The 23,931-nt window shown below is 37.6% G+C and overlaps 1 protein-coding gene across 1 annotated transcript; it reads right to left on the reverse strand.

The window, feature by feature from the left end:
- Positions 1-3,745: 3,745 nt before the first annotated feature.
- On the reverse strand, positions 3,746-23,931 carry LOC139718237 (uncharacterized). Its single transcript, XM_071629750.1, has 6 exons — positions 23,827-23,931; positions 20,940-21,026; positions 8,759-9,103; positions 6,115-6,450; positions 4,451-4,897; positions 3,746-3,853 (listed from the first exon to the last, which is right to left on the reverse strand). The coding sequence occupies exons 2-6, from the start codon at positions 21,001-21,003 to the stop codon at positions 3,753-3,755; spliced, it is 1,293 nt and encodes a 430-aa protein (XP_071485851.1). The 5' UTR covers positions 21,004-21,026; positions 23,827-23,931; the 3' UTR covers positions 3,746-3,752.

Genomic DNA, 23,931 nt, shown 5'->3' on the forward strand with positions numbered 1-23,931 from the left:
GCATTTCCGTATACTTTCAATATGTTGCAAACTTATACATTTCGTTTGTTGTACATTGTAATGTAATTTATAAATTCAAGTTTTGTAAAATATCTATGTTTCTTTGGGAAATGGAAAAAATAGATAATGAAGAATCTTTCCATCTGATGATGGTTATCTAGTTTGTTTTCTTTCTACTTGCTCTGGAGATAAACCACTTTTCAAATTGAAATGTTCTTCGCATAAATCATTATTAGAATAACTACTAAAACAGACCATATATATCACTATATCAGCAGGTAACAGTGTGATGCTGGAATAGAGACAAATCATGCGGAAAATAACTTGTCTCTCACCATAAAGTGGATTTATGTGAACTTTTTCGTGACGTTTTATTTTCAGGATTGTTTCAATCACTGCTACACACTTAAGGGAGAGACAAACATTTCTGAAATGAATGTTGCATGCGTGTCTTGTTTGTACTCTGTAGATACTTCTAAATGTTGAGCTACCTCTTTTGTGCCGTGATTACCTCGTGCTATTCCAGGAGCTTCTACGATCAAAGAATGATAGCTATTGTACCAGAGATGGAATTAATATATTTTCCATGCTTGAACGGCTTTAAAAATTGGGTACAAAGTTATCTATGTCATCACAGATTTTTTTCAGCATAATCACTTATAATGTTGAAATATCACACAGACGGCGGAACATCATGTGAAGAAAAATGTATGGTGAACTTACCTTCTTTATGAAAATATTTCCGGTAAAGAATTACCATGATGATAACTACGAATAATGCGGCTAGAGTCACGGGCACCGCAATGGTAACTGTGGAATATAATATTAGCAATACGACCTATTACTACTACTGCCATTGACTGCTGCTGAAAATATTTAACCTGATAACTAAGAGGACAATGAATGTTCATTGTATGTTGGCCAACAAACATTCAGAAATAAATTATAATTGCGAAGCTTACGTTTGTGCATCAACCTTTTGGGTTGGTCATTGATCACCATGGACCCTACCACAGGTTTTATGGTACTGGATTTCCAAACGCATAACGGAAGTTCTTTGTACAGCAGTAGCTGATGTAAAATTCAATGAAACTCAATTCAAAAACAAAGAAGTCCTAATCAAAGGTGGGTGCACATTTTATTAGGATGGGAAACTTCAAAAAGTCACATTGATAATATACCAATTCAGGTTATCGAGACCATTCAGATCCTTTTGCGCAGAATTAAAAACACTCAAGGTAAATGGCACCACTTTTTTGCAAAATTCACGCTTTACGTTTCGTTTACATAATGGTAAGTTGCCATCTTCTTTCTTCTCACTATTTCAGTTTAACAAGGACAAACATTCTTATCCCACAAGGGAACGCAATGAAGTAGGTTGTTTACTTTCGCTTTAATAAAATTCATATGAAATACTATTTTTCAAAAGCAAATTTTGTTGATACAAGTTGTGGGGGACGGGGGATACAATATTGCGTATTACAGCAATGCATATATGTATATATATATATATATATATATCTCTCTCTATATATATATATATGTTCATATACATATCAAACTAATTGTTCAAAATAATTGTGTTGTTGGAGACAAGACCCACGTAAAAAAAAAAACAAGCTTGTAGATATGTGGGCCACTCAATAAATCGAATATATAATAAAAAAGGAGAGAAAACAACGAAAACGGAAACGGAAACATACACACACAGGCACAAGACGCGCACGGTAAATAAAAAAAAAAATATGCATGGACAGGACACCCAACAAGAGACAATGTGAAGGGCTGATGACAGGGTAAAGGAATGGAGAAAAATGAGAAAGGAATTAAGAAAAGTAAAGAAGGAGGGAAGAACTAGTTGAGAGGTAGCTGGGGTCCTCAACATATCGTAAGATATTGCCAGACATTATCCACTGGCATGAGCAAGGTAATTAATAGAAGTTATGCAAATGAGACGGAAAAAAATGTAATTCAAACAATGTCAAGTGATATCTAAAAAAGGAAACAAATATGTTTTTAATTTTCTCTTCAAATCAGCAAAACCTAGTGCATCTTTTAAATCATCAGTAAGTTGATTCCATTTGACAGTGGGGCACTGTCCAGTTGACAGTGGGTCACAAGTATAGGTAAGACTTCCGTCTCCCAAAACGGAGGACCCGAGTTCGATTCCCGCCCAGTTCCTATACGCACTTTAACAAGATGTTTTACCCACAATATCCCTTTCGACCCAGATATGTAAGTGGGTACCTGGCAACGCTTGGGTAATGATAATGGCAGTGCCCTCAGGTCGAACTGTGGCAACACCGGAGAGGCTACCCTGGACAAAGAAGACCTTATTATAATTATCATTAATTGGTTGGTCCGATACAAACAAAAGTATTCTTGGCGAGGATAGTGCTAAGTAAAGGTAAATGAAATTCAGTGGATCAGGGAGGCGGAAGAGAGACCTTCTTGTAGGGTACTTATGAATGCTAGGATTACAGAACAGATTGACGTATACCCTCTCAGCCAGAGTCTTGGCTCTATATCTGACAAAAAAAGCCCGAAATGATATCGTATATACTCACTTGCGCCGTTGTCCGGAACAGATGATGTGGGACTAGTGATGACGTTCCAAATGTCTGTTTTTCTGGTGTCGTAAAAATGCCGAGTGTTGTTCTCGCAGTTTCGAAAGGTAGTCCGCTAGCTGTGCATGTAACCGGATCGGATCCTACCAACAGCTCTATCTTAACCACCTGGGTCAGTAGCCCTTCCGTATCAGTAGAAATGGTTCTCTGAATCACCCTGGCCTGGTTTGAGGTATCGTTGAATGACAAACTGACGTTGGGATAGTACCCCGTCACAGTGCATGTGAGAGATATTGTTGTATTGCTATCCGCACTGATGTTGCAAGTTTGCATAGATTCATTTGAGCTGATTTGCACACAGGTATCAATTTCCGGAAATTTCTCTTGGGGTGTGGCTGCAAATCAAAAGAACACATGCATGGACACCTCAGTCAGTGGTAAGGTTATAGCAGATGTTAGTATCTAAATATCCATCCTTCAGAACAATATGCTTTATAAAGCCTAAATGCAAAGAAACTAAACACTGAAATGCATAACATCACCGTTCTATTCACTACACGTATAGGCGAATTCAATGTGCTAAAGTCTCGTTGTATGATCAAAGTGTTGTTAATAGGTTTTTAGTAGTCAAAAGCTATGCAGAATTAATCTGAAGACGGCTCATTCTGGTCCATCAACTTCATGTCTAAATCCCGCACTTAACACCCAAAGCAAGCCGAACCAAACAAATTTAAAATCATGGACGGACGTGTAACGATGTAGATACATTTCCTTAAAAGGAAAAATCGGGTCAAAAATGGCGTTTAGCTATTAGCCGTTGACCCGCCATGTCTCATTCGTCATTGCGTGGAAGAGGTATCGTGTAATTCCGGATGATTATATTCTCGTTGTTAATACATCGTTTTCATATTAATCGTTTCCAGAGGTCATAATGATAAACACAAAAGAAGGAACTTACCTACAACGTCAACATACGTCGAGTTGACGATACGTCTTCCGGTTGCTCGATCTGACACAACACAAAAGTACCACCCTCTATCCTGTATCCTTGTTGAGTTGATGACGAGGAGCAGTCTTCGGATATGTTGTACCAACCTTGGTCGTACCCAAGACCTTCTCGGTAACTTATCTCATGGTAGAGGTTAAGTTCGACAAGCTGCTCTGCATCTGCACAGGTATCTCCTTTCATCCAGTAGATTGCACAACCGGCTTCTCATATTGACACGTCAGGTTCTCCATTTTACCATACTGAAGAACACGTCTATCATCGGTGATGACAGGTGGATCTGAGTACGTAAAATATTCCCGTTTGTCTTTAAGACATAATATGGAAGGTGCGGTCCTTGTGCTCTTTGATCATTCCTGACTTCTTTACGTAATTCTATCCCTATATTTTATCACATCTTGATTTTCATGGAAACAACAACAACAAAACTAAATTTAAGAGTAAATCATGTTATAGGCTGCTTGTCGTGATTAAGGTATTGTATAAGAAAGGCGGAGCGAGATTATGAGTATCAAACTATGCGTGCTTACGTCATTCACCTTTTTGATATATTTGACGGCGCCTAATTGCCAAAACCTCCCTGAAAGTTGTTTCTTCACCTATATTCTGCGTCGGAAGTGAGTTGATAAACGCACCATGAGACAGGATTATAGTCTATGCTTTTGACACGTTTGATGTTCTGCAAACGTAGGAGTCTATTAGTTGTTATTATTAAATTTTGAAGTTTACTAAAATAACGAAACGCAATGTCGTAGGTCGTTCTTCTTTGGTCAAAGATAAGAGATATAGCTGGACGTGATTCTCTCAGCCAAAGTGATGGCACAAATGCTTCAAATCCATATGAACGACACCAAAAAACATATATTTCTATACTCACGTCTACATGTGCTGCTGTCTTGAACACATATGGCTACAGCGTCATTTCTATCCGTCTGGTTTCCTTTAGTCTCTGTAGGCGTAAACACACCCTGCGTTGTTCTCGTGGTTCCGAAAGGTAGCCCGCTAGCCATGCTAGCTGTGCATGTAACCGGGTTGGCTCTCACCAACGAGGTACCACACATCTCCTCGGTTCCTACAAACAGTTCTATTGTAACAACCTGGGTGAGTAGTCCTTCCGAATCGTTAGAGATATTTCTTTTAGTCATGCTTGTCATGTTTGAGGCATCGCTGAATGACAAGCTGATGTTGGGATAGTACCCCGTCACAGTGCATGTGAGAGTTATTGTCGTGTTTCTGTCCTCACAGATTTCGCAAGTTTGCACTGATCCATTTGTACTGATCGGCATGCAGGTATTGATTTCCGGAAATGCTTCTTTGGGTGTGGCTGCACGTAGGACACAAAAGTTAACACCTCCGTCAATGTTGCGGTTATAACATTTCAAATAACAGCAAAATGTAATGGTAGTAATACCATGTAAACATTTCGTCTCCACGAAGAGAAATGATATCACTTCAGAGCCATATACCGTGAATCATACATAATTCAAACGAATAGAAATGCATCATATACATGGTGTCACGGTTTCGTTCACTACACGCGAGCTAAGGTAAGGGTAATCAAACGATGTGATAAGAAAGGTAAGAAAAAGAAAGTTATGTCTTGGTTTTTTTTTCTCGTGAGGTCATCGCACTCAAACACACAATAACATAGAGATATATAGGCACACCTATAGTTAATAAATACAGGTCATGTCACTTTCCTTGAAACGTTCAGTCAGGGTTTTCCATTTTCCAGTTTTATTTATCCGCATTCTTTCACTAAAGCTCAGGTCCAAATTAAGCAAAAACAATGTTGCATTGTAAGTAAATATTTTGCCAAGTTTTTGATTATTCAAAAGAAAAGATATGTGTAAGAATGATTACGTAGGGCCTATACCACAAAGTCGTCGATTGAAATTGCAGAATTCAGAACGGGAGCGATATGACTATTCGATTTTCTAATGTTTTTATCACGGGAAAGATTTAAAGCTACACGAAATTATCACATTAAGCTAAAATTGTATTGACAAATTATTGTATTCTCTACTTACTTAGAGGCTGAATGTAGTGACAATTTTGCTGCGCTTGTTTTTGTTTAATTTTTCACCTGGCACTGATTCAGCCTAAAGCATGTAGAGGTAGGAATCTATATGAAAACACCTATGGAGGTAGAGATCTGACATGATGTGCTAAAGTCTTGTTGTAGGATCAAAGCGTTGTGAGAGAGTCCTATAGTAGTCAAATTTTTCTAAAATTAGTCTGAGGACGGCTTTTCCTGGTTTATCCATGCCTAATTCTCACACTTAACACCCAAAACGATCCTAACATGATACATTTTAAATCATTGACGAATGTATACTCATGTGGATAAGTTACCTTGAGAGGAAACGTCGGGTCCAAATTACGCCCATCGTTTAATTCTGTTGGTTCACTATAATATCGCCTTTAGCCAAAGTGTAGAACAAATACATTCTGGGACATTGATTGTGTCATCTTTATAAATGTATTATTATCATATTAATTATTCTCAATCGTCATCACAAAATGCAAGGATGTACTTACCAACAACGTCAACATACGTCGAGTTTGAGAGAATTATAGAGGTTGCCAGATCTGACACAAGACAAAAGTACCTTCCTCCATCCTGTATCCTTGTTGAGTTGATGACAAGAGAGAAGTTATCGGTCATGTTGTACCAACCCTGGTAGCCCGGAGGAAACTCTCGCTGAGTCCGGTTACTGTCCCGGTCCAATACAATTTGAACCAGCACCTCTGAATCGTCTTTGGTCCTCCCCTTCTTCCACTGAACTATATAAATCGCCTCTTCATATTGACACCTCAGGATCGCCTGGTCACCATACTGAAGAACACGACTTGCATCGGTGATGACTGGCGGATCTGAGCACGTAAAATATTAATGTGTGCCGGTAAGACGTAAGTTACTGTTTGCTGTGCGCTTTTATTTATTCGCGACACCTATAGATCTGTATATCCCTATAGCTCAACACGTCTTGATTTTAAAGAAAATAAATACTTTTGATAAAAACAAGAACAAATATGAATATTATATATATATATATATATATATATATATATATATATATATCATATACTGTACGATGATGCTGATACTCATACCGTACGCCTCTGTCATCTTAGGAAGAATTATAGTCGAGACGATGTAATGATGACAGCGACAAGACACCCAAGTTACTCTGCTTGAATAGCAGATGATAAAGCTGAAGAAGACCAAGGTCGACATGGTCGAAAGCTTCCCACCAGCCGGCTTCTTGCGACGTCTTTTGTCATCATTTCATTGTCTCAACTATATATATATATATATATATATATATATATATATATATATATATTATTGTTATTATTATAATTATCATAAACACACACATATATATATATTATATATATATATATATATATATGTATATATATATATACATAAACATTTATACATGTACTATATATAGATCTATACATACCTTTGATTTTTTTCTCCACGAAAATCAAAACGTGTTATAATATAATAGAGTTTGTTCGCAAAAACCGATAAGTCCATTTCTGAAGATTTTATGTACGGTCTCTGTCATAAAGTACAAAATAATAACTTTTAAATGATATATTGGTCACTACATAAAAAGATACATTTTTGAAGTTATGGTCAAAAGAAGCAAAAATGTGCTTATTTTTCTCTTTATTTTTCTTGACCTTTAATCGCAAATATCTCCATTTGGCAAATATGGACTTATTGGTTTTTGCGAACAAACTCTTCATATGCTTTATATACGTCTACACAAATATGGTATATATGTACATATATCATCGTCATAATGACGCAGAGATGTAAATGTGTTTATAAATCATGCAAACCTACAGATTTAGCCACATTTTGTCTACGTGAGTTACCTTCTCAAGATGGTTGATCTTCTTCATTATGAAGCTTTGTCAATCTCAAAATTAAGTAATGTTCTTTATTCCAAAGTTTTCCAATCAGACAATGAAAATACGCACGGCTTGGTAATTCCGAAGGTTCGTAAGTTCGCACCGTCTTTTCACTTCAAAATCAAAGAATCTCCAGAATAACGAACCCTATTCCTACATGTTTTAATTCAATAATGAACCTAAAAGACCTTAATTCATATTGGTATTAAAGAACCTTTGTTACTGACGCCACAAACTAACGAACCCCATTCAAACGACCGTCTAGGTATAAAGAAAATCTGTTTGCAGGTAAGAGTTTATTCAATTTGCCTCCTTCTACAAATAAAATTTGTTAAGATCGCAAATGCTGATCTGAAATTAACAAACATGTCTCGAAAAGGCAGCAGGACTGGAACCTGTCATCTACTGCTTTCCGGGCAGCGCACTACCATGCACCAGCCGCCTAGAAAGCAGTACGTGAAAGGTTCGAGTCCCTCTGGTTCCTTTTTTACGACATGTTTATTAATTTACAGACCAGCAGTTGCGATCTTAACAAATTTTATTTGCAGAGGGAGACAAATTGAAGAAGCTCACACCTGAAGCTCCCCTCCCCCCCCCCCCCCCCCAATAATATCTTATTTTCATCGAAATCTGTATTTTTCTGATAAACGAAACTTCATTTTTGGAATAGAGAACCTTTGGAATAACGAACATAACCCCTAAAGATGTTTCAATGCACAAACATATGATGCTTAAAACAGTTTGCCAGGTGCTGGATACATGTTTCATCAACACACTAAGCCTGTGATATTTGTGGTTTGTAGTATTGGTGACATCAAGCAAATCCTAAAATTGGCTCTACAGACTGTTGAAATAATGAGACATGCACATTAATTCAATACTAATCCAATCTCCATTACATCAACGAAATGGCGCCTCAGAATTCTTGGTGTATGTCAACGAGATTTTCTAGGGTTAAAATCTCTTTATTGTAAGTGCATTTGCTTGTAATAACACTATTATTGTAACGCTATCATAACATTTCTAACTGTTATAGTTATCGTAGTCTTTCCTTTTCTTGACCACATCATATAGGAACACACTATGCCTGTGTTATGAGCCGTGTTACCGTTGTTAATTATCATTTACACTCCATATTGCATGATCATGATGATATGTTGGGTAGCTGAAAAAATAGAGCTCCATTTGAACCACACACACACACACACACACACGTAATTACAAGTCATTGGTTCTGATGAGAAATTACCGAATACCGTCACATCTGATTGATTCCTATACTTGGATCCTGTTCCGTAATCAGTCACCTCACAGAAGTATCTCCCAGAATCTTTAGACAGGGCGTTTTCAAAGATGAGGGAATAATTTGAGGCAACTGTGAACTCCCCATCTTCAAATCCTTGACCGCTGATGTGTCCGTTGGAGATATCCAGTGTCACAACATCGACGGCGTTTTCGACAACGTCGCCCTTCTTCCAGCTGACTGTGGATATCTTCCGGATCACCGTACATGGCACCAATCCGCGAAAGCCTTGTCGTAGTCTTACCTCTGGCTCAGTGGAAACCACAGCTCCGTTCACCAGCTGAAATGACACTAGAAAATTTTGGAATTGTCCCGTAATGTATAAAGTAGATGAAGCCAAGCACACAGGATATACCCAAAACACAAGGTCACACTTGATAAACGCTGCATTTAACTTTTTAGCAAGCGAGAAAAAAAATTATCAGACAAAAATTCGATTAGTAATGACAATAGAATTCACTTCTTAGAAACGCATAATAATATTTACGAAAATATTCTATACGATATGCGTATTCATAATAACAGAAATCCTACAAAACTTTCTCTATTCATCAATTACTATCAAACAAAATCAACAATTACCAAAAAGTTAAGGTTTGAACATAAATTGAGTATATGAATATAAGAACGACCCAAGTCCAATTTTTGGCCAAATTCAGTTTGACATGGGAAATTGTAGCTTATGCATGGACTCATCTTGTGTATAAATGATAAATCCTAATTACCCCCGGAAGTGCCTAAAATAAATGAGTTAAATCTTAAATGAATGTAAGAATGAAGGACTTGGGTCATTCTTACATTCATATTATAGCGCCCTCTCTCGTCCTCTCATCTCTATAGCAGAATATCATGTATATGAATCAAAGAACGACCCAAGTCCATCACACAAAATGGCCTCTCCACAATTAATGTTAACGTTAATTGTCATAATAATATATGTTCTAATTTGTATATACAATGTTGCCTTCCCATCACAGTTAAATAGAATATTATTGGACAAAGAAAAAAGATATGAAAGTTTTTTTTAGTTTACTCGAAATGGTCTTCCATGGACTTGGGTCGTTCTTATATTCATATACTCAATTGTAACTTGTCAAAATTCTGAAAAACATATCATGGTTAGGGCAAGGTTTTTCTATTATGTTACTGTCTTTTACCCACAAACCCTACCACTATGTCCTGGATTTCTCACTGATTTCAGGGAGGAGATTCTTTGACTTTGAGAGTATAATCTACAACCGTGCAAATATGATTGATGAGTTCATTGAGATAGGTAAGGGCATTTCCTTCAAGGTATTTGACTACAAGGGTCAGAACCTTAAACTTTAGAACAATCCTTATGGGCAAACAATATGAAGACTATACCAATGATAGAGGTATTGTTCAGGGTGGTTTCTTTTTGCGTGTTACACGCCTTAACCCTATTAAGCCCAAGCTATTTTGACCCCTCGCAGGCCCAAGGGGGGGGGGGGCACATTGTGCCCCCCCATATAACTTTTTTATTATCTGATATATCATCGTCATATTTGGCACATGGGTAGAATAAATCATACTCTACATGACCGTACTTTTGAATTTTCTCAAGGTCACCCATGGAGGGCGCTATTTACCAAAATATAAAGAAATACATAGAAATAATATGCAAAAAACATGGTTTTTCTGTATTATTTCTTTATTCATACTCATATTCATATTCATATTCATATTCATATACTCAATTGTAACTTGTCAAAATTCTGAAAAACATATCATGGTTAGGGCAAGGTTTTTCTATTATGTTACTGTCTTTTACCCACAAACCCTACCACTATGTCCTGGATTTCTCACTGATTTCAGGGAGGAGATTCTTTGACTTTGAGAGTATAATCTACAACCGTGAAAATATGATTGATGAGTTCATTGAGATAGGTAAGGGCATTTCCTTCAAGGTATTTGACTACAAGGGTCAGAACCTTAAACTTTAGAACAATCCTTATGGGCAAACAATATGAAGACTATACCAATGATAGAGGTATTGTTCAGGGTGGTTTCTTTTTGCGTGTTACACGCCTTAACCCTATTAAGCCCAAGCTATTTTGACCCCTCGCAGGCCCAAGGGGGGGGGGGGGGGCACATTGTGCCCCCCCCCCCCATATAACTTTTTTATTATCTGATATATCATCGTCATATTTGGCACATGGGTAGAATAAATCATACTCTACATGACCGTACATTTGAATTTTCTCAAGGTCACCCATGGAGGGCGCTATTTACCAAAATATAAAGAAATAATAGAAACAATATGCAAAAAACATGGTTTTTCTGTATTATTTCTTTATCCCCATTATATATGTCTTATCATAGACCAATCATTTTCATATTTGCCACAAATGGTAAGCAAATGAAATCGTATTATTTGTTATGGTTGAAATTTCTCAAGGGCACCACAAGGCGGCGCTATTCATATCAACAAAAAGAAGTACATTATGAGACCTGAGGTGAAATGTTTGGGATGGGTACATGTAGTTATGACATTTCATATTTGCATAATGGTGGAATTTTGAGATTGCAAATTGATAATATGATAAACTAATGGTATTAGAAGCATAACTTGGGTGAAAGAATCAAAATAACACAAAACAGAAGGGCAATCTTTAGAAAATATTATTGTTTTTAATTATCTCTATTATATTTATTGTTTTATGCCTTTGTCACACAAATAACAAAGGAAATAATAAGAAAAACTTTCCAGGACCATAATCACTTCAAATTTTGCTCCTTCAATAAATTTCAGCCAAGAAACACCCATTTCATACACTGTAATGCCGTTAAATGAAATGGGAACAGAAAAAAGATGCAAAATCTGACTGATATGGTTGTCAGTTTATGGTTGCCATGGCAACCAGCAACATCAAATATGGCTAAATTATACATCAAAATGTTTGCAATAAGATTTTAGGGAAAGTCACCAAATTTGGTTGAAATCAGATAAAGGGCTACGGAGTGGCAAATGAAAATCTGGTAGGGGGGCACAATGTGCCCCCCCCCCCCCCCCCCTTGGGCTTTACAGGGTTAAGGCTGAACTCTTTTCTTTAGCAAATCTGAAATTCCAAACTCCAGTGAGCAAAGCATTGTCCTTACTCTGTGACTAAAAATAAACCCATGCACAATGTAGTTTCTCAGTGGCTGTTCGGTCCTTTTTTTCTTTTAGTTTTCCTATCCTGTGTAGACCCAAGCAGGGTTGCCGATTTACGCATGATTGCTATTAGTGTGTGTGTTTTCATGCTAAGATCAACTGAGACGGTTGTGAATTGTAAGCAACTCCTCTCCCAATAAATCATACGATATTTTGTCATTGCATTTACCCAAAGAATCCTAAACAAGTTCAATTTGTATGCATGCAACATATGTACGTGTATATGTAAATGTTTATGCATGTATATGGATATATATTTCGTATCTGTAGATGAATTATAAACATAGATATTATTTACAAAAACACATATTCATGATTAAAAAAAAAAAACCAAGTGTAAGACCTGTATTGATTCTATAGAAGCTGATATCAGCGTTTCATGGATATTATACTCTATCAATTTAATGTCACTAGGATATTTCACTTCTATAAGGAAGGAGATGGATTTGGTAATTCAAATGACATAAACCATTGCAAAACAATACTAAACAGAACCAAGCTTGAAATTAAGCAAAATATCAACGTATAATTTACGATGATAAGATAACATTTTATATGTTGTTTTTGCATGTCAAGAAAAGAAACCGCGTAACACACATTTTTACATGAAACACGATGTTATCTTTAAGAAGAGGCATGATTATTTGTCCTTCCATTGTTGACTTCTTCTTCTTCTTCTTCTTCTTCTTCTTCTTCTTCTTCTTCTTCTTCTTCCTTTCCAGTACAGTCTACCAATGAGGTGTATCGTTGTACTTTAGAGTGATGTGCAGTGTGCTGTGCAATTACTTCATAAAAACTAACTACGTGGGAGTAAAAACCATGCATCCTTCTACCGGAGCTGGATATTTTGCATCTCCTCTTTAAATTCGTTTGTGGAGGTGCAAATGGTTGAACTTGGCAGCGAGTTCCACAGTCGTATGGAATCGGGGAAGAACGATTCCGAACAAGAATCTGATGAGCTGTGAATCATTTTATTGGGAGAAAGTACAATTCAACCAGAGCAGCAAAGTATTTTCATCTGTTGGTTTCTAAGGAATAACCTTTATATCTTGATTTAAAGTTTAGAAGCATAAATCTAAGTGAACCTTTAGACAGCGAAGATCATTTTTTCTTCTTTCCGGTGTTCTTTATCTTTTCTCAGAGATGATAAACATCTATCAAACCAAGACAAAATCTTAAAACTGTAAGAGGTTTACGTTCAAAGCGATCCTTAATTTAATTACCATGTAAATGAGGTCATGACTCAAAGGCCAACAATGAAGTCACACATGCTGTGCATATACTGACAGAGTTTGGATTGCAATGGAATGATCTTTTGGTGATCGATACAGGTATTCGTAATACCCATTTTGGAATAATGTGCCCCAGCATGGCATTCATGATTTCATTTCTGTTCGCATTCTACCTTGTGACTTGCTAGCTGCATATTATGCTTATCAGATATTCGTATCATTTTTGCACTTTCCAAATCATAAAGATCACATAATTTTGGACTTATTTTCAGACCGTAAATTTTCGCAAAGTTAAAGCATCCTTCTTCTTTTTTTTTTGGGGGGGGGGGGGGGTTACCCTGATGAAAAGAGGGGGGTATTAATCATTGTTACTTAAGTGTAGTTTTTTTATAGGAAGCTTAAAGTATAAAGATTCTATGCTGTAATGAAAATTATTCCAAATGTGTGGACCAAAATGTCTGTGTGTTTTGTGTTATTGATAACTCAAACTTCAGTAATATTGGTCCAAAATTAGCAAGTAAAATCCCAAGCACTGATTATGTTCGTTTCCCAAATTTTTTTCTCAGAACCACCAGAAGGGTTTCTTTTTTTAAATTCCTACGAATCCTGCTGAAATCATTTATATTACTATTATTTGTGTTAGATAAAACACAGCGTGCGGACATGATTATAGTTGCTACGATATTCTTTATTCGTTCCACAACAATGTTATATTACATGATTCGTGTTCATACATAAAAACGCACCAATGAAGATTAAGTATATCATTTTTCATATGAAAATTTATCTACACAGATTTTTCTCTCTTTCAAATAGCACTAACAATGATAAAACAACAAATCTGCACATATGAACTTCCATCCTAACTCACCATTGCACTGATACATTTTGTAGCTGCCCTATTCGCTTACACAATTTGACAATATGTATTAAATGATTTGTAAAGAAATCTAAGCCATAGCCACCAAACTCAAACTTCAGCTTACTTGCTTAAGATGACGGTCTCCTTCAGTTTGATTGAAAATCAATGATTTTCCAATTGTTTATGTATGATTATGAATCACCTATATACAATATTTCATTATTGATACATTATGACCGTATTTCCATTCATCTTGTGTTAGATATAATATGTTATAGTACTGGAAAGATTTTTATGTTGTATAACTTTGTGAAAATTGCAGAAATAAATCAAATCATATCAAATCAAATAATTTGGGATTTGTAGGACGGAAGTGCCCAGTTTCATATTGATTTCCAAATTATTTGTATGACGTTATGCATTGTGCTAAAAAAAAAGAATGTTAATCCTTATATTTTACTTGCATATACATTGAAGGGTTCATACATGAAGGGTTTCTTCTTGTTGTTTCAAATCAAGTAATATATATGGTATTTTTTTATACCAGAGGCATGGTTTATCACTTATAGTGCTAAAACCTGATCATAATGTCATAATGTTATTCAACTTTCTTTATTCATGTGTGTGCCCCCCCCCCCCCCCCCGCGTTTGGTCGATGTTGGAGTTTTCAATCATTCGTGCTTTTTTTTTTTTTCTTCAACTAGTTAGGGCATTTTAGAAAATTTCTGGACCATCTGTGAAAAAATTGCTTACCAATAGCTTTCTTCACCAATGTGTTCACTAAGGTGTCTACTAACACCTCTCAATTAGTTCCAACCCAAATCCTTGTGGAAAATTCTGGGGAGCCAATCAAAATCGAGCACCCGGAGGGGGGCGGGGCAGAAATGGAAAAATATATATTTTTTCCAATATAAGCGAGTGAGATGTCTAATTAGGGGTTTCTGGGGGTGCAGAACCGATTCCCACAATTAGTTTTGAGTACAAACAACTCTCTGACCGTGAAATAGGCCACGCCTCCTTTTTGCCCCCGCCGAAATACGTAAATATTGGTATTTTTATACTTATCTCATTAGGTTTATATAATGGGTTTTTAGGGTGCACTGAAAACACTTGTGTGCGATGGGAACTAGTCGTTACCATTTCTCTTATATCCATAACACTAAATATAATCATATTACTGCTGTGTATACTTATTAAATGTTTGATTCTCAATAGTTTTGAACCAACATCCTCGTGGAAAAAAACAACAACAACAACTGTGGAGCCAGTTAAATCTACGCAACAGAATGGGAGGGGTTGTCAAACAATGGGAAGATTTTTTTTTTGGCCAGTGTTATCGTGTGAGATGTCCATTTAGGGGTTTCTGGGGGTACTGAATGGATTCGAAACATTAGTTTTGAGTTAAAACTACTACCTGATCATTAAAATAGGCCACACCTACTTTTTGCACCCGCCGAATCATGTATTATTGGTATTCTAATTTATACGCATCTCGGTGGGTTTATGTAGTGAGTTGGTTAGAATGCTGCATTGAGTTCTATCATCACTTAATTTGAGCTACACCTCCTCTAAAAACAGTTGGTAAAACACTGATTAATAAGTGTGCAAAATAACAAAAGTAGTCGTTCCCTCTTCTTTTACTTCCATTATGCCCATTTAAATCCAACAGAAATGTATCTCAATATTGAAACCTTGGTACATTATCCTACTCACAGGCATCTCCCTCACTGCTCCCATCAGCTGCTTGGTCAATGTTCTGGCAACAGCTACCACGACATTTGCCGCAAAAAGAAATACACTTGACTCCTTACTTTTTATTATACAACTTGCTTTTTACAACTGAGGGCCGGCGACTGTGTGCTACAGTCCCCCTCACGGTTACAGCTGACAAACTTCAGAAAATAGTCCTTTTCGATGGGTCTGATGAAGGGACCAGTGCGTAACCTTGGTCCTCAAGCTTCCATCCATACTCCAAGACATCCAATGATGGAGTTTGCAACATTAGCCAATCTCTGGTTTGGAGATAAGTTTGTAGAGAATGCTACTCTGCAGCTTATGTTGTCGGGGACATGTAATTTCTCAGTTTTGATGCTCCCAGCAGCAGCCCGCTTGCTGAAGACGTCAAATGTCAAGTCTCCAAAGTCTGTTGGGTGATCTTCCATGGAACATGAGCTTGAATAATTCACAACTGACTTTAATGATATCATCTTTCTTGCCTCGGATGTCCAGAGACGCATCCATGGCCTGTTTCGCCTTGTCAGTCTCGCAGAGCTTGTTTACCAAAGTTGATTTGCTAAACCCAGAAATTGCTGACACTGTATCGCAGCCGGAAAAGCTGTGCAAGAATTCAAGATCAAACACTTCCGGTATCTCTCTGGGAGGGCCTCCCTTATCTTTGGGATTATTATCATAAGATATTTCCTTGGCGCTTGTGAGGAAGATAGAGTGAATCAGCAAAAAGATGATGTCGGTGTCCCCAGCCCTCACCTCAACAGTAGAATCTTTTGCCTCATCTAGAGCTGCCCGGATTATAGCAGTGTCTGTATCATCATGGTATTGCTGTACACTGATCCCATTTCTACTGAATGTCTCAGCAAGCAGCAGAATAAAATGGGCCTTGTTGCTCTTGCTTTTCTCTTGGAACGAGGCTTTTGATGTCTGGGCGAATCAGAATGTCACACCAAGCATTCTTTATTCGTCTCCGGTGATCAAGGCCCTTAGTGGTGCTGCCGTATCCGTCAGAGACCACATTGATTTGGAGAAACTGGCTCCCCATGGACTTTAAAAATATAGATATCTCTTGACAATTAATGCCCTTAGCAGGTGAGGTTAGCTTCCCATTTGACGTTGCGCAAGAGCCATCCACCACTTATTCTACGGGTTCCACAGAAGTCTTGCTAGGGTGCATGGTTTCCATACACAGTGAATTTGGTAAGCTCTTACCAAATTCACTTTGTATGGAAACCATGCAGTCAGTTTCTCAGACCATGAGCGGTCAGGTACATGGACTAAAATCACGATAGAAACCACACTCATGGGTGAGGCCAAATCCTCAAACAGTCTTAACAGAGGACGCTTCCGGAATGAATCTCCTCACAGGTGTTGGGTTAAGACGCTAAACCACTTCTCATGCATTCACCAGGAACTTGAACAAGGTATGAACAAGCGTGAGGTACCTGACCACACGCACGTCACAAGAGCCCAGATGAAGAATGACGAAGATGCTGTCAACGCCATTTTCGGATGGTTGGAGGAGATCGACCTCTTCGATGCAACATGGGACAAGAAGACCCTAGTATCCTTTATAACAGGATTCAGCAGCACTCCAGAGGACCCAGTCAACGCTGATCAGGCAGAGGAGGTTGGCAGAGCCATGCTGGCCAAGATGAATGGACGAACGGTTCTGGATTCAATTGAAACTAAAGCAAAAGGTGAAGTCATTAGACAGCCTTAGAAGTGGACCCATAGCCAATGGAAAGAAGCTGGTTATTGACTCACTCAAGCTCTTCAACCGTCTAATCATCATCAGTTTGCGTGAAGTCAAGACCGAAGGTCTGTGATTTGAGTTGACGCCAACACCAATGTCTCTATTTGACAAAGACTAGAAGTTGCGAAATCCAGACAATGCTGCCCAAGCAAGATTTCTGAAAGCATTTGTGGAAAGCGTTGAACGAACCCCCTGCATGAGTCTGTTTATTGATGGTGGATGACTATACTGCACAACGTCAAGCGGGAGGCTGACCTATCCTGGAAGGGCATTTCCGAGAGCTACCTTCAGTTTTTGAAGTCCATGGGGAGCCAGTTTCTCCAAATCACTGTAGTCTTTGGTAGATACGGCAGCTCTGCTAAGGACAATGATCACCCGAGACGAACATAGAATGCACGATGTGACATTCCCTTTCGCCCAGACATCAAAGCCTCGTTCCAAGAGAAAAGTTCATCCACAACAAGAGCAACAAGCCCCGGCTCATTCTGCTGCTTGCTGAGAAATTCAGTAGAAATGGGATCAGTGTATACGGCAATGCCACGATGATGCAGACACTGCTATAGTCCGGGCATATATCTAGATTAGGCAAAATATTCTCCTGTTGAGGTAAGGGCGGAGGACACCGATATCATGGTTTTGCTGATTCACCCCATCTTCCTCACAAGAGCAAAAGAAACATCTTGTAGTATCGCAAAGATCAGGGAGGCCCTCCCAGAGAGATACCGAAAGTGTTTGATCTTGAACTCTTGCACAGCTTCTCTGGCTGCAATACAGTGTCAGCGATTTCTGGGTTCGCAAATCAACTTTGGTAAACAAGCTCTGAGATACTGACAAGGCGGAAAGGGCCATGGATGTGTTTCTGGACATCCGAGGCAAGAAAGATGATATCATTAAAACCGGCTGTGTATTATTTAAGCTCATGTTCCATGGAAAACCACCCGAAAGACTTGGAGGCTTGAGATTTGACATCTTCACCAAGCGGGCTGCTGATGAGCGCATCAAACCTGACAACAGAAGCTGCAGCGGAGCATCCTCTACGAGCTAATCTCCAAACCAGAGGTTGGCTAATGTTGCAAACTCCATCATTGGATGTCTTGGAGTATGGATGGAAGCTTGAGGACCAAGGTTACGCACCGGTCCCTTCAACAAACCCCATCGCATAGGACTATTTTCTGAAGTTTGTTAGCTGCAAACTGTGAAGGGACTGTAGCGCACTGAAGTGCAGTTGTAAAAGCAAGGAGTTATGCATTTCTGTTTGCTGCAAATGGCATGGTAACTCTTGTCAGAACATCAACCAAACAGCTGATGGGAGCAGTAAGGGAGATGTTGGGGAGTAGGATAAAGTACTAAGGTTTCAATACAGTTCTGTTGTGCCAGATTTAAATGTGGCATAATGGAAGTAAGAGAAGTGGATTGCACAGTTAACGGTACATGTTGCAGTATTTTTTGCTCACTGTTTTAAGAGTTGATACAGCTCAAATTAAATAATAGAACTCAGTTCAGTGTTCTAAAAAACTCACTGAATAAACCCACTGATGTACGTATGAAATACCAATAATACATGATTCAGCGGGTGCAAAAAGTAGGCGTGGCCTATTTTAATGGTCAGGTAGTATTTTTTACGCAAAACTTATGTTTCGAATCCTTTCAGCACCCCTAGAAACCCCTAATTGGACATCTCACAAACTAATACTGGAAAAAAATCTTCCTATTTATTGACACCCCATAGGTTTAACTGGCTCCACAGTTTTTTTGGTTTTTTTTTTCCCCACAAGGATGTTGGTTCGAAATTATTGAGAATCAAACATTTAATAAGTAAAGCCTATTTACAGTAATATGATTATATTTGGTGTTATGGATATAAGGGAAATGGGAACAACTACTTCCCATCGCATACAAATATTTTCAGTGCACCTTAAAAACCTACTATATAAACCCAATAAGATACGTATGAAAATACCAATATTTACGTATTTCGGCGGGGGCAAAAAGGAGGCGTGGCCTATTTCACGGTCAGAGAGTTGTTTATACTCAAAACTAATTGTGGGAATCGATTCTGCACCCCCAGAAACCCCTAATTAGACATCCCACTCGCTTATATTGGAAAAAATATATATATTTCCATTTCTGCCCCGCCCCCCTCCGGGTGCTCGATTTTGATTGGCTCCCCAGAATTTTCCACGAGGATTTGGGTTCGAACTAATTGAGAGGAGTTAGTAGACACCTTAGTGAACACATTGGTGAAGAAAGCTATTGGTAACCAATTTTTTTCACAGATGGTCCAGAAATTCTCTAAAATGCCCTAACTAAACTCTGAATATGGGGTACAGCTGCAGCCACCCTCCCCTTCCCCTACAGTCATGTGACAGTGCCACGGGTATACTGTATGGAGACTAGAGGGGAGAAAAGAAAAGAAACAAAAATCATATCATGAATTCTTGGCAGAAAGGTGTATACAGACGGGGCAAAGTGCGACTATGCTCACGTCCTATTCCGTTTTTTGTTCGTTGAGGTTTTTTCTTTTTCTTTTTCTTCACAGGTTGGAATTCCCCATTAAAGGCAGTGTTGCACTTCTCCAATTAGCAATAATCGCGAGGATCAATGTGTTTTTTTCTTCGGGTTATTTGATTTTATTTTGATTTTCTTTCCTTCTTTGTTTGCATTTGTTTGCTTTTGTTTGTTTGTTTTGATTTGTTTGCTTTTATGTGTGATTGTTTGTGTGGTGTGTGTACATGTGCGTTTGTGTGTGTGTGTGTGTGTGTGTGTGTGTATTTTTGCTTTGAAAGAAGGCTATGGGGGTAAATAAGATAATGTTCTCAAAATTAAAAACTTTTTGTCGTATATCCTCCTGAAAAAAAAAAAAAAAACTTGATGCAATTTTCTGGTGACTGTGATTATCACATGGTGACGGAAGTTGAGAAAATTCACATTTTCTCTGACAAGATGATATAAGCGAAGACGAAAAGAAAGTGCATGTTATAAAAAATGAGGAGACATATTAAAAGATATATATTTATCTGTATAACATACATAATATCCTGAATAACAATGCAAAAAGTGGCCTGCCAGCTTTGTGTGAACAGCCCGCAGATATTGAAAAAAAAAATATGTTGATTATGAGAATCAGATGGGCGCTATCAATTTCTAAGATTTGAGCGTAAATACATCTGGAAAAAATAATGCCCTTTTGGGTTTTATTTTTCACGTTTTATTGGAAATTTAAAATAATTTTAAATTGACAGCATAATGTAGAAGAGATCAAGCACTACAATGTGACACAAATAATATGATATCCCCCAAAGTTGTAATAACGACCTTCTGGTTCTCAACTGAATTTTGTAAACTATAAAACAAGTACATAGTGCGCTTACCTGAGGATAGGGAGACTGCTACTAGCAGGGCAGCAAACACCCATGTCCAGTGAATTCGTGGCATGTTGGTTCAAGTGGTATTCTCTCCTAATATTAATGGGGTGAGAGGGTTGATACAAAGAACATTTTATGTGCAGATTACGTAGGAATCCACTTTGACTTTCGACTCTGCCTAAATTTGCATGAGTACAAGAGGACCAGGCATGATTATCAAGACATTTCGCCTTCTAGAGATAAATTTGCAGTCTGCTATTATTTACTAGGTATTTATGATCGAAATTATGGCAGTATATTCAACCTGTATGGCGGGCTCTCATGAACATAAATGATAACCCTTGTATTTTCAAGTAGGGTTTTGTATTGTTTTAATCCTAAGTTTAAGGGATCCTGATTGGTTTTTCCACTTCTACATCCCCAAATCAAAATGACATTCTTTTTCCCGAGAATGTACGAACCGAACACCACGAAGATTTTGGTTAACAATCCAAATCCTATTCCAGTGTATATATAGGACAGCGTTTCTATCCGAAAGATAGTCGACCATTGAATTCACATTAAAGGACAATGAAACCCAAATACACTGAAACCTGCCTTAGTGACCGACAATACAAAATTCATGTAAACGACCGTGTCTATAGCGGCCACTTTTTTTTTCGTCTTCCTTTGGTGGTTGCAATAGGCAGTTTTATCCTCAACAACACACATATATATACACTCAGCGAAAAAAAGTAAGTTCCCCCCTAACATTTTTGGATATATCTCAAAAAGTATTTTACAGATTTTCATAATTCAAACGGGAATGGATGGGGAATTTCATTACTCATAACATGAATGGCATATCATTGCCACCAGATATCATTATTGGTGTAAAAAAACGCATTTCATGTCAAAATGCATGGGAAAAAAAGTTGCACTTCAGGCTATATGAAGCATATTGTATACATTTCCTATGTACGTTAGCAAATGACCTTTTTAAATTGTGTAATTCTCAGGAATTTCTTCAGGTACAATGTGCTTCCCTATTAAACAGATGCTATGCATACTTTTGTAAACAATAGCCTTTTCAATATGAAAATGTTGGTAGAAGCCATGTGATTTGTAATTCCAATTTGGGTTGATCACATTAATGTGCTTATGGTCATTTTGCATCATGCGCTCAAGTTGTAGATCAGTTTGTTGAGGGAAATGGCATCGAACGTATGGAGTGGCCTGCAAGTTCCCCTAACTGTAATCCAGTAGAGAATCTTTGGGATATCATTAAGCGGAAAGCGAGCAGGAAGGTGAAAGATGACATTTCACTGCAAGAATTTCAGCGCATCTTGCAGAGACCATGGGCCAACATTGAAGCAGTGCCAAGTACAAACTTTCGTCAACAGTATGAGGAAGAGATTCCAGCTGGTCATTGAGCGGATGGTGGACATATCAATTATCAAAATACGTGACTGTATGATCATGAAAAGAAAGAGATAGAAAAATAGGCAATAAGCCATGCCTAAATGTTCAGAATCATACGTGATTGTTTGATTATTTGTGTAAAAGTCATTGTAAATCACTAAAGTGCAACTTTTGTTTCCATGCATTTTGACCTAAAATGCATTTTTTTACACCAATAATGATATCTGGTGGCAATGATTTGCCACTCATGTTATGAGTAATAAAATTCCTTATTCATTTCCGTTTGAATTATGAAAATCGGTTAAATACTTTTTGAGATATATCCAAAAATGCTAGGGGGAACTTACTTTTTTTGTTGAGTGTATTTTTATATGCATACACACTTGTACTCTTTATATACATAAAATCATATACATAATGTGCATATTTCTTTATTTATAATTCAGGAAATGCGGCAATATTAGCAAAACAAATCGTTGAAGTTTGAGAAAAACGGACAATCCATTCAAAGATATATAATTCTTATGTGTTTTTAAGGTCTCATGGCAGCCATCGCTGGCTGATAAGGCAATATCTCGTGACGTCAAAAAAGGAGAGAGATATAAAGAAAATATGAAGAGAATTAAATATATTTTCGTGTCTCTAACATAATGAAAAACACTAAAACTTACCTCTTTCAAAAGCAGGAAGAATGATATTACCCTCAACATAATATATCAGTATCAAGAGAAGAGACTTTAAACTTGAAAGTGAATTTTTGTGGATTTCTCCTCATGTTTTCCAGTATCGTCGTCCATGCATCGTTGTCCATACGTGTTTCTAGCATAATGAAAAGCCACTTATAACTTACCTCTTTCGGCAAACAAACAAACAAACAAACAAACAAAGAAAAAACAGGGAGAATTATTACCCTCAACAAAATGTATCAGTATCAAGGGGGGAATGTGTGGTTGAAAATGAAATTTTGTGGATTTTTCTTTGTATTTTCTTTTATCGTTGTCTACCCGTAACATCACGAAATGTCATCTAAATTACCCAGTATTGTTGGTTCATTACTGCTCACTGATGTGTGAGTCACCTCCTTGTTTCTGCTTTATATATTACTGCGTTGACTCAGTTCACATAGTTTGATTTCATGGATTTTCATCCTAGACACTTTGGATGGCAGCACAGACAAGACTTCCGTATCAATCACATTGGAAACGCTAGGCAGAATTTAAAAAAAAGATGAATATGTAACTTAAACATAAACAGAACAAAACGAAGACTATGTTACACACAATGTGTATCATTTATACTTATTGTCACCTCATCCACCCCTATAGGGCCCTTCTAATTTCTTGGGAAAGGTGCGAAGTATTGCGAGAGTAAATCAACGTACACGATATACTGAACCATACACGTAAAATAACACTAACTTAGGCCCTAGATGACAAAATCTAAGTCTACTATACGGCATGCATTGCGAATGCTTTGTTTCACGTGAACGTACCCGTTTTATGATGGTGGAAGGTTCCCCGGCAAGTTTTCTGGATAATAGGTGGGTGAATTTCACATCAAGGCCATGCAGTTTGAAGAGAAAACGGCACAGAAAACG

The sequence above is a fragment of the Diadema antillarum genome, unplaced genomic scaffold (genome assembly GCF_040938485.1).
Source record: "Diadema antillarum isolate AM-2024a unplaced genomic scaffold, OU_Dant_1.0 scf00000001, whole genome shotgun sequence".
NCBI classification, from domain to species: domain Eukaryota; kingdom Metazoa; phylum Echinodermata; class Echinoidea; order Diadematoida; family Diadematidae; genus Diadema; species Diadema antillarum.

Coding starts and splice junctions, on each gene's coding strand:
- LOC139718237 (XM_071629750.1), bottom strand. CDS start 21,003: ATGCCACGAATTCACTGGACATGGGTGTTTGCTGCCCTGCTAGTAGCA. Junction 9,104..20,939: donor AGCAGTCTCCCTATCCTCAG/GTAAGCGCACTA, acceptor AAAATTTTCTAG/TGTCATTTCAGCTGGTGAAC. Junction 4,898..6,114: donor GACGTATGTTGACGTTGTTG/GTAAGTACATCC, acceptor TCCTACGTGCAG/CCACACCCAAAGAAGCATTT.